Source organism: Typopeltis vanoorti, chromosome 14 (genome assembly GCF_054136105.1).
Source record: "Typopeltis vanoorti isolate ZY-2024b chromosome 14, IOZ_Tvanoo_1.0, whole genome shotgun sequence".
Lineage (NCBI taxonomy): Eukaryota > Metazoa > Arthropoda > Arachnida > Uropygi > Thelyphonidae > Typopeltis > Typopeltis vanoorti.
Genome location: NC_143562.1, coordinates 86,234,845 through 86,247,508, shown reverse-complemented (window position 1 = coordinate 86,247,508; position 12,664 = coordinate 86,234,845). Strand labels below are relative to the sequence as shown.

General features: G+C 35.5%; 1 protein-coding gene across 1 annotated transcript in view; it reads left to right on the top strand.

Moving 5' to 3' along the window:
• Mat89Ba (nucleolar protein 6 Mat89Ba) overlaps positions 1-12,664 on the top strand; it is a 329,267-nt gene that overhangs the window by 233,549 nt on the left and 83,054 nt on the right. The window contains exon 17 of the mRNA XM_090403430.1: positions 10,775-10,938. Coding sequence (XP_090259556.1) covers positions 10,775-10,938 — 164 coding nt within the window. The remainder of the gene's footprint in view (positions 1-10,774; positions 10,939-12,664) is intronic.

Here is a 12,664-nt window from a genome sequence, read left to right as displayed (position 1 = left end):
TGTTCTTTATGTTTTTTAAATTGCTTTTTGTTGGAGAATTTTGTGTAATCCATAAAACCATGCTTTATTGAGTTGTAATTCGTTATATCTGGGAAGGCAGAGATAAGAAGGAATAGGGGCATGCAATGAGAGGTGACAGACTTGCAAACATACTGCCCACATAGAGGAATCCAGTCTCCTGTCCACACATGATCTTGACTACTTCCACTGCAAACCACTGTACTTGGTCTCCCTCCAGTTATGAACTGGCAGAGTAAGTTGGCAGTAAGATTCAGCATTAGCTGATGGAAACATCTCGATACATTACTATTTGGTTCAGTCCCATGCATTATATAGCAGCCAACCTACATAACCATTTTGCTTGTACCCTAGAATGGGAGAGGATCTGGGCCCCCTGAAGTGTGACTGGCATGTCCTTGTGAGTATTAATCATGCGTACATAAAAAGAGAGGGTGGGAATGGGAACTGGGTAGACATCATTCACTTAGGAAATTGAGGTGAACAGTGGAATGTTTATGGATATGCTTTTTCACATACTGGTTCATCACCATGTGAGTTAGAAGCTATTCTCTTAGTAAGGGAATATGGTGAGTAGACATATAAATAAAAATTAATGAAAGAAAATCTCACATAAAAAGATTTTTTTAATAGTATAATTTTCGCGCGCGCGCGTGTGTGTGTGTGTGTGTGTGTGTGTGTGTGTGTGTGTGTGTGTCACAGGCATCTTCAGTACATGTTAAGCTAAAATTAAGCAATAACTGACAATTCCAAAAAGCACCACCTAAGTAGCTAGTGTAAGATAACTAAAAACGTCAATAAAATTTCCTGACAAAAAAAAAAAAAAAAAAAAAAAAAAATAGATATACAATAAAAAATATACAACAAATAAAATAGAAATAGAATAAAAAAAAAAATCGGGGGTGCTTAAGGGTCAAAGCTGTATAACTGAGAGGAGAACCGACCAGGGCTTCTGATCTAATGTCCAATCCTCACTTTCTCGTGGTGCACCCTGTTGGATATCTACTTGGATACTGAACGAACGAGGATGGGCTGGCAATTTGGGATTTAGCTGACCAAACTGTATTCTTATTGGTTAAACCAAAATAAAAAATGATGGTACGACATGACAAATTTCATGCCGGCCGGGGGGTCGCCCGGTTAAACAAGCCCCCCCCCCCGTTATTTTCACCAGGGGACCAGGGCGAACAGTGAAAAGTCAGCTACTAGAACAAATCTGAAAAAACACCTCAACTCAACATCCCCAGAGTTGAAGATCGGTATTATCAACCTAAGAAGCCTGAATGGCAAAGAAATGGAGCTAGCTGAGAAATTAGATAAGTACCATATCGACATAATAGGAGTGACTGAAACAAAAAAGACAAAAACTGGTGAGAACTTTCTGAGCAATAAATACAAAATGTTATATTCAGGAAATGACAATCAAGTAAAAGAAGGAGTAGCCATAGTATTCAACACTAAATACGAGGCTAATCTTCTTGAATGGCAGGCAGTCTCAAGTAGAGTGATGTGGGCAAATATGAGAATGGGGAACCGGACAATGAGACTTATTTGTGTCTATGGTTCTACTAAGGTAGAAGTGGAGAAGTTTTTTTTTGAGGCTTTAGAAAAAGCAACTGACACAATGAAAAAGGAAAAATTGGTCCTTGTTGGGGATCTAAATAGCAGAGTAGGAAATGATTGTGAGACATACAAAAATATTTTGGGAAAATTTGGAGAAAAGAGCAAAGCTAATATTAATGGCAAATATCTGTTGGATTTCTGCTCAGGACATGGACTGGTTATTACTAACACCATGTTCCAACATAAAAATGTGCACAAATTCACATGGAGAGAAGAGGCAAGGAATAAGAAAAGTCTCATTGACTATGCTATTGTTGATAGTTTTCTCCCTGGTGCAGCACACCAGAGTGTACAGAGGATTTGAAATTGGAAGCGATCACTATTTAGTCTTGAGCAGGATAAAATTGAATTTCATATTGAAAAGAATAACATGTAAGTAAGTTTTAAAGCGAATAAAAGTTGAGCAGCTTTCAGATGTGAACTGTAGACTAAAATACACAAAGATTATTGAAGAAAAAATGAAAGAGTTTGAGAACAGGAATCTTAGAGATTCAGTGGCAAACTCTGAAGAAAACATTGATTGATTCTGCCAGAGAGGCATGTGGTGAGGTTGTCTGCAAGGATAAAAAAATCAGAACTCCCTGGTGGACACAGGAAGTTAAAGAGGCAGTGAAGAAAAAGAAGAAAGCATATCAAAAGTTCCTGTCAAATAAGTCAGCTTGTGCTCTTAGAGAATATAGAGACAAATGCAAGAATGCTAAACACTGTGTAAATATCAAGAAGGTGGCAAAATATTCTGGAGGTTGTTGAAGAAGCTTAGGAATGGAGGAAAGAGTGCTGTAAAAGGAGTTAGAGATGATAAAGGTGACATGAAAATGGGAGAAAAACATATCCTTGACGTTTGGAGTAATTACTTTGAAAAACTGCTAAATGAAACAAGCAGTGATGACAGCACAGTGGTAAAAAAAACACTGATCAGGTATGCAGTCAGGAATACATATCCATACTTGAAGTAGAAAAAGCCATCATAGGCTTGAAATGTGGAAAGGCAGCAGGAATAAGAGGATATTCGACCAGAAATGCTGAAGTATCGTGGTGTTAGAGTCTTATAGTGGCTGCACTGCATAGTTCAGAAAGCCTGGACAGAGAGACGAATTCCCGATGATTGGAGTAGAGCTCTCATAGTACCCATATATAAAAAGGGAAAGAAAACTGAATGTGAGAATTACAGAGGTATTTCCCTACTGAGTGTTCCTGGCAAGATCTATGCAAGTATACTTGAGAAACGGTTGAGAAAAATTGTCGAAGAAAAGCTTGGTGCAGAACAAGCTGGATTCAGGCCAAATAGAGGCTGTCAGGATCAGATCTTCACTTTACGACAAATAGTCGAGAAAGCATGGGAATATAACAGAGATCTGTATTTAAGTTTTGTCGATTTGGAGAAAGCATATGACCAGGTGCCAAGAGAGAAGCTATTCGATACGCTACAGTTATATGGTGTCAATGGGGCATTATATCAAGCAATACTTAGTCTTTATTTGAGTTGTAAGTCAGCAGTTAGAATTGAAGGAAGTACAGGAAGATGGTTTAATGTTAAATCTGGTGTGAGACAAGGATGTACATTATCCCCTCTGTTATTCATTATCTATATGGATCACATTATGAAGGATAGTGGTATTAAACATGATATCAAACTTGGAGATGTTAATGTCAGCTCTTTGCTTTATGTGGATGATGTTATACTTCTAAATAAATCTGCTACAAGTCTGCAAGATTCTCTGACTAAATTGAATAGCTGTTGTAATAGATATGGTATGAAGGTAAGCAATAAAAAGACAAAGACAATGAAAATAGGCACAATCATTGAAAATGTCAACTGTGATGTGAATGGAGAACCTGTGGAACAAGTGAAACATTTCAGCTAATTAGGCACAATTTTTACTGAAGATAGTAAATTAAATATAGAAATAGACAACAGAATCAGCAAAGCTGTTATGGTAGGAAGTCAACTGAATAAATTCATATGGAATAAGAGAGAAATTAGTCGCTAAATTAGCTGTGTACAAGACAGTGTTCAAACCAGTTTTAACTTATGGATCTGAGAGCTGGGTCAGAACAAAACACTTGACCAAAGACTAGAGACCGCAGATATGAGAGTCTTGAGACAGATTAGAGGCATGAACAGATGGCATCAATGGCAGTATGATATTAAAAACGAGGATATTAGGAAAGAGCTTGACATTGTTAGCATCCAGGAATGCGTTAGCAGAGCTAATCTCAGGTGGTATGGTCACTTAAACAGAACGGGCGAAGAAAGATTAGCAAAACAAGTATTCTCTGCCAGGTTGGCAGGAAAACGACCCAGAGGAAGACCAAGATATAGGTGGGTTGATACGGTACAAAGTGCCTTAGACGATAGAAATATAAGATGTGATAATGTTGGAGTATTTTCAAGTAACAGACTGATTTGGAGGAAAATTGTAGATAGGAAGTTAGTAATGACGTAATTTTTTTCATGTAATACTATCATATCCTGTACACCTCTTGAGGGTACATGGCAGGAATTTGATGATGATGATGATGATGATAAAAAATTAGGAAAGATTAGCTGATTTGTAAAGTACTATTTCCCATAAAGGGGATAGACGTAAACCATAGAAAAACCAGGCAAAAATTATATTATTAAAAAACTCTTTTTACCTGAGATTTTCCATCATTAATTTTGTATTTAGAAGCTATTCTAAAAGTTAGATCTGAGACCATACTACATGATCCCCCCCCCTTCCATCTATATTTGAATGCTAAATTACATCACTTAAAATACTCTTTACTGTGCATCACAGTGCAAGTAGAGAAAACTTCTCTTTAATCTCTGCAAGATCCAGGTAGTGCAGTTTGCTTGTTTTGTATAGGAGGGATCTCTCAACACACCACCACAATTCTTCAGATATGAGTGGCATACCAGCCCACCAACCTTATAAAATTGTGGTAGGGTTTGCCACAGAATCCCCATCAGTGGTACAAATACCCTAAATTTATGAAAGCAGATGTGGTTGCAGTATCCCATACCTTGGTCACTCTGGCCGGCCATGTAATATATGGCAAGCATACAGTAATGACATCACCAACTGTTGATAGGATAAAAATCAGGTCTTTCAATCCATACTTTGGATAGGTCTCACGAATTCATGGATCTTGTTCAAAGTCATTTATAATACTTAGTTATTAAAGTGTTATATGTGATTCCACATATTAAATTCTTAAATGAATCAAACAAAAGTTCTATGAATATGAAAAGAACCTTAACTGCATTTTCCTTTTTGGAGAATAATCAAAAATATTATACAATTTTTCTCTTTTTTTCCAAAAAAAAAAAAAGAAAGGGTTTTTAATGGAATTATTAATGAACAATACAGAAATGGGCATGATATTAAAATATTTTAAGTCTTAAGAATCATGTTCATATTTCTTTTAAATTAAAAAAATCTTATAGTATTTAATATATATCTCTCCAGAAGAGAGCAGTACAATTAATAGATGGTACTTCTCACATCATTCCTTTCTTACTGGAATTCTGCATCTGTTTTATACCTTTTTTTATAAATATTTTCAGCACTGTTCTACTGAATGATCACCATAATTCCTCCACCTTTTTTGATATCTATAAAAATATAAGTAGCTGCTGGTCAGCATCCATACGCGGTTCAGGTTTAAACTTATTGAACCAGCTTCTCATCATTTTTCAGTCCATCTATCTCTGTTGTTCAGAACAACCTTCCTCACACTGTTTTCTCAAGGACTGCAACTTCCAGGTCTTCAAGAAACATATCAGTAAGTTCATTCTTTCTCCTTAACCCAGCAGGTGAGGTGGGAAAATGTACCAAAAGTGGTAAGGTGGGTTCCCACAGACCCACCCAAATAATGTAGTGTATTATAGAAATCCATATCTTTTTAATCAATATTAGATTATGTATTGTTTAAGATTCTTCCTCACAGTCTTATTCTGTATCAGATTCATGGTTACTGACTAATTCTAAATCAATTTCATTATCATCATCTCCACTAAATGGCTCCTCGTCTGTCAAAGCATCATCTTTAAGTTGATGTAACTTTTGTTCTTACTGCTCGTAACTTATCTGGTAAAAAAAAAGATATTATTCTCAAAATACCCTCTAAATATTTACGAACACATATTTGCTTATAGTTGGTATGTAAAAATATAGACGACACAGCAGTAACGATAATATTTTAGTAGAATATACATGAAAACAACTTACGTTTCAGAAGTAAATATAGTCACACTTTTAGTAAGGTAGGGTCTGGTGGATCCCAGCACACTTTACACTTCTGTGCACTAAACTTGCTTTCGCGCAACAGCCTGTCGTCTATGGCATCGAGTAGCAGGTTACAGGAGGGGAAGCTATACTGAGGCATGACTCACTGCCACATGTTGTTAAAAAGTTATAGTCAATTTAAATTTTTGGGGTCTGTGACACCCCACCTTACTAACACCGGGTTAATCACTTGCTCACATATTCCATAGACACTCACTTTGATATTTACTTCTCACAACTACTTATTGCATATAATTAGTTATAACACAGGATTTGCAGTAGGAAATTTAGAGAAAAAAGAATGACACTCCCATTCCTGAAAAATAAACACGCAAAAAAGTAATAATTCTCCCCCCCCCCCATTACTTAAATTGGTTTTTTAATATACTTCTTCCTTCCTATTGTAGTGTTTCAAGTATTGGTAATTGATAGTTATGAAGTTTTTTAAACTTTGAATATATATAAGGACTAAACTAGATTCATCATCTTATAATTTTGTATTTAGTGTTATATCATTTCATCAAAAAAAAAAAAAATCAGATTTTAACTCAGTGACATTACTGATCTGAGCTCAGCTTTTGTCCTGACAAAAACTAATTCATGTTGTGAATCATCTTTAAGAAATGAATGAAGGTATCAAAATTTCATTAACTTTCAAAAGAGAGGGGAAAAAATCAGGGAGAGAAGGTAGGCAAACTTCTTTATGAAGTTGCATAAAAAATTTGGACTGCTCCAATTTTATAATGCATGATACTGCTTGAGGAAAAAACCTCAAAAGAAAGGATAATAAATACCCAGTATTAATTTGTATCCTATATATAGAAACTAAGAATAATGTGGTTTTCTTCTGAGTGATAACTATAAAGTAAAAAAAAAATTGGTTGGGGAGATAAATATTTGGGGAAAAAAATCGGGAGGATAATACATGGAGAACAGGTACCAGGAACTGGCTGAAATAAATATATATATATATTAGGGTTACCAAGTAATTTTATAAGCTTAGTTATTTAACTCCTAATCCCAAGTATGCAAACAATTAAGTTTGCACCTGAAACATAGTTCAAGTCTGAAGATGGTACAACACCAGGGAAACTCGTAAAGGTGGGTAAAGCTCTGATCACTATTCTTAGTATTTTCCCATAATGTAAAGCACATCTCACTAAAAGATGTATATTGCAATGCATTATAGGTGGGGTCACTACCCAGACCAGTTTCAACCTTTTTTGAGGTCTCCTCAGTGAGTAGCTAGACCCTAAATACCAAGGTTTTAGTAATACAGAGCCTTATCAACTTTACCTATAGAAGTTGCTGCAAGGTGTTTTTTTTTTTAATAAGAATCTCTGGAGGAGATATAGATGTAATTAATTTTTTAACTTGGGGATACTGTATATTAGGGTTACCAAGTAATTTTATAAGCTTGGTTATTTAACTCCTAATCCCAAGTATGCAAACAATTAAGTTTGCACCTGAAGCATAGTTCAAATCTGAAGATGGTATAACACCAGGGCAACTCATTGTAAAGGCAGGTAAAGCTCTGATCACTATTCTTAGTATTTTCCCATAATGTAAAGCACATCTCACTAAAAGATGTATATTGCAATACATTATGGATGGGATGTGAGATGTGCTTGACATTTTGGGAAAATACTAAGAATAGTGATCAGAGCTTTACCCACCTTTACAATGAGTTTCCTGATGTTGTACCATCTTCAGGCTTGAACTATGTTCCAGGTGCAAACTTAATTGTTTGCATACTTGGAATTAGGAGTTAAATAACCAAGCTTATAAAATTACTTGGTAACCCTAATATACAGTATCTCCAAGTTAAAAAATGAATTATATATATATATAAACTGTATGTATAATGTTGTCTGTGGAAGTTATGCATGCTTATTTTCATCCCAGTTATCTCTTATTACAAATCTCTGTGCTGTATTTATGATACAATAAAGCTTTTTTTTTTTTCATCTACAGTGCCTGTTGAGGAGGGAATGTTTATATCGAATTCATTTATTCCCATGAATAAAATGAATTCTTCTATGTTTTATAAGGAAAGGACTCCACCTGATTGTCTCTAAAAATATTAGCATGGACATAACATCATTTACAACTTTTAAAATAATGTAATAATTGTGAGTTTTTAAATAAAATGTCTGCATAAAAACAGAAATTGTACTCTGAAAATAATAGTCATCACTGATTAAAAGAAAATTTTTCTTAAAAAAAAAAAAGAAAAATAGAATTTGATTTGTTTGCTTAGTGCTCCATTAACATACATATTCATGCCTTGTGTAAACAATTTAATTTACATCATTAGTTCATTGCATAAGCCCCTCCTGTAGCCATTTACTAAGTTACCAATGTATACAGGCACTGATTTCTATTCCCAAGATTTGATATAAAATGAGCCCTTATATTACTTACATTTACAGTTTATTACACTAAATGGAGATAGGTAACATTTTAGATGTCTCCTTGAATTTACAGATGACGAGAGAGAGTGGATCCATAAGTTTCTGGGCTGATTAACTTTTAGAGGTGATAGAAAGAAAACAACTGTGTCACTTTTCAACATAATCTCCTTTTACTTCAATACCATTTCTATGCCCTTGAAAAAATAGTCTGCGCTTTTGTCTGCAAAATGATCTAAAACTGCATGTTTCACCTCATTGTCATCTGCAAATCTTCTTCCTCAAAGGTCTTTCTTCAGTTTTGAGAAGAGGTAGTAGTCACTGGGTGCTAGATCTGGGCTGTAGGGTGGGTGTTCAATATCCTGGAAGCCAGTCCTTCACTGCAGCCTTCGCAACAATATGGATTGGAGCATTGTCGTGAAACAGGCAAACACCATGACTCAGCATTCCTCATCCTGTCTCCATTATGGCATCACATAGTTTGTGCAGGAGTGAAGCATAATATTCTGCATTTACATTGGTATTCCTTTCCTTGAAGGCAATCAAGATAATTCCTCTGCCCCAAAAGATTGTTGCCATGATCTTCTTAGTGGACTGAATTTCTTGGCAGTGCTTGTGATTCTCTTTTGGAAAAAGAATCACAATAAAGGACCATGGTTTCCTCCCTGGGGACAATAGATTCCAGCACTTCTGTCTGATTCCCTTGGCAAAGCTCTAAAAACTTGTGGGAACAGGTCACATGATACTCCTTCTGAATTGAAGTCGGGGCACCCACCTTGCACTGACCTTCGTCTTGTGAATGATGCAAAAGACAGTTGTTATAGAAAGCCCTAACCTTGCTGAGATTTCTTTGAGCTTCAGCCATCTGTCATTGAGCAGTTCCTCCTCAACAAGAGAGACATTTTCCTCAGTCATCACTTACACAGGACAACCATCACGAGGATCATCTTCGATGCGCTCTCTTCCTAGGTGAAACTGTTTAGCCCATTCCTTCACAGTGGAATATGAAAGAAGTTTCCTCATCATCCAATCACTGTTTGATAGCACTTGGAGAAAGCCCTTCTTTGGTGAAAAATCACAGCATGGTCCTCAATTTTTAACATTACAGCCACTTAACGTACCATGTGTTAGTCAAACAAGTGCCTCTAATTGAATGACACAGGCAGAGAGTTGAAACTGGTACACTAACCTCCCCATAGATGGTACTATCTGTCATGCACAGCGTTTTAAAATTGGCAGAATTTTGTATGTCAGGCCGGAAACTTTTGGAACCTACCTCGTAACTCTTGTGGGCAATGGTGGTCATTCCAGTGTCTTCCTAGAGTACTTGATGATCTTCCTTTGTCACATAGAATGCTAGGCCTGACTTGTAGTTTCTTTATATTTCAACATCTTTCATATGTTCTAGCATGTGAACCTCTCCAGTGTAGCCAAGTCCCATGTAGCAGATCCTGCAAGTGGCATAAATTTTGTAAACTCCTGTTTTTGAATGAAGGATGTAGTGCTTGAGGTGGAAGTAAAAATTGGAATATTTTGTGTAGAGGGGGTGAAAGGTACTGATATTTCATACTGTATTAATATCTTTGATATTTTTTCTGTCACATGTTAGATATATACAGTAGAGTTATGGCTCTTTTATAGACCCATTTATTCTATTCCGGAGAGGCTTCCCCAGGTGACTGTTGTAGTTGCTTATATCTGGGTATCCACCATATCCACTTTGTGATATGGTTATAATGAGGCGCTTAAGTACCTGTGTCCTTTTTTTTTCGTCACTTGAGATGTATTCCCTTTCATGTAGAAATCTGAGAATGTCTCTCTTCTATAATGGTAGTGGCTGGATGAAGCATGGTATATCTTCCAATATATGTTGGTGTCTTGTAAACAGCATATATAAATTTGCTCTGTCCAGGAGGAGTTAAACAGATTCTAATTCTAATATAAAGTAGATTCAGTGTAAATATTGTTTAATTAATAAATTCTTGTTATTGTTAGCTCTTGGCCAATGTCAAACATGTCATCATCTTTAACAGTCAGATTTTTTTTTAAAAAATAACTCTAGAGCTTGTTGTTTTGAAGGGTTATATTATACAATTGTACCATTGATACAATTGTATCAGATGTTGAAGAGATAACACCATAAAGTCTTGCAACTTTATGGTGTCATCTCTAATAACATTCATAAATATGCACAATGTCAAGGTAAAGTAAGAGGTCAGATGGATCTAGTATTAAATACTTTGCATTTCTCAATGAAATATGAAGAATTTTTATAGAGGATTCTGTTTTTCTTATGTATGAGATTCATAACCTTGATAAATATTTAGAAAGATTGGAGACTCATCCACCTCCAGCCTTTCTCTCTGTCTGATTTGATTTAATCTTCTTATGTTTTGAGGGTAGGGTTGGGGGAATATGTAACTCACTGTATTTTGTTTTTCCTTCCAGAATGGCTATGTGTTTAGGATGAGTGTAGCATGCCACAAAGAAATTACATTGCTTAAGCAAATAAAAACACCAGCAAATATGATAAGAATAGAAGATACAGAAAAGTCACAAAAGTTAGAATATACTACTGAAATTATGCCAAAACTCAGAAGTACAATCCATGGGTAAGCAGATTTTAATAAATGACATGTTTTATTATACATATATAAAGGTTTAGGTGTCACTGATGATTTATAACAATATTTTACAGTATAAACAACACCAAGAGAGGGGGAAAGATATTTTTCTGATTTTTTAACCAGCATCATCTGGTCTTAAAAGACCTGATATTTTACAGTATAAACAAGAGAGGGGAAAGATATTTTTCTGATTTTTTAACCAGCATCATCTGGTCTTAAAAGACCTGATATCAGACTATCAGATATTTTAAGACATGATAGCCTGACTTCTCTAAATTAACTCTGTGGTTATTAGGCCCTTCAAGGGCACCATGTATGGACATTAGTTCTGTTCACAATTTAAAATTGTTTTCCTCTATTATGTAGTTTAGTGCTGTGTGGCTATCACAAATTATAATTGTGCCTATGATGATGCTGGTTAAAAAAACAGCAAAATATTAGTGAGTTTAATAACTATATAGTTTTTCCTTTCTTGGTGTTGCTTATACTGTAAAGCATTATTATTAATATTTTATTATGTTAAAATATTATTTCAGTATGCACTTTTATAATGATTCCAAACACAAAATATTGTCAATATATTGTAGCACTTGTATTCTTTTATCCAAAACGGATAAAAGGTTGGGAAAACAAACTTAATATGAGATTTGAAATACAGACACAAAATATGTCTTATATAATGCAGCAGTTGCCATGTTAGAAAATAGTGTGTAATATAAAAATGTTTAACATACAAAGTTTTCTCAAAAGAATGCCACTGTTTATAAATGCAAAGCTTTCCACACCAAATTGTTGATAGGTACCTAACACAAGATAGTTGTTCCTGAACTCACTCTAGTATATATACACACCATGCCATCTCATTCTAATCATATCTACTACACCCTCTGTCAAAAAAGAAGCTGAACTTTTCGAAAATAGAAGAAACTAGTGGCGCCACCTGTTGTATCTTTTTGTCGTCGAAAGCGGTAACCTTCATTAGTGTTGTGTGAACTGTTTATGACATTTGTTTCATTAGAAGCCGAGTTATAGTGCCAAGAGTGAGTGTGTTTTGACGAACGGTCGGAAAATGAGTTTGAAACAGAGAGCTGCAATTGACTTTTGTGCTAAACTTGGTAAACGTTTTACCAAAACGCATCGAATGCTTCGAAAAGCATACAGGTGATGAATGCTTATCCCATACTCAAGTTTACGAGTGATTAAAGCGATTTTAAAGTGGTCGTGAGACGCTTGAGGATGAAGAAAAGACGGGCCATCCAAAAACTGGACTGAGCGAAGTTAACATCTAAAAAATGCGTGATCTCATCAAAGAAAACCCGAAATTATCTGTGAGATTGATTGAAGATGAATTGGGGATTACAAAATCAACTGTGCACAACATTTTGACCGAGAGTTTGGGCCTTCGTAAATTGAATTCACGATTTGTTCCCCACAAGTTGACTGATGACCAAAAAATTTATCTAAAATCGCTCGTAAGGACTCGAACTTCCTTGAAAAGATCGTTACTGGTGATGAAACGTGATGAGTCTGAGCCCGAAACAAAGTGTTGAGTGGAGACCACCAGAAGAGGGGCATCCTAAAAAAAGTCACTTGGAGAAGTCAAAAGTAAAGACAATGCTGATTTGTTTCTATGATTCCAAGGGCATTATCCACAAAGAATTTGTTCCGCTTGGCCAACTGGTCAATGGTGAGTTTTATCTCGAAGTTTTTG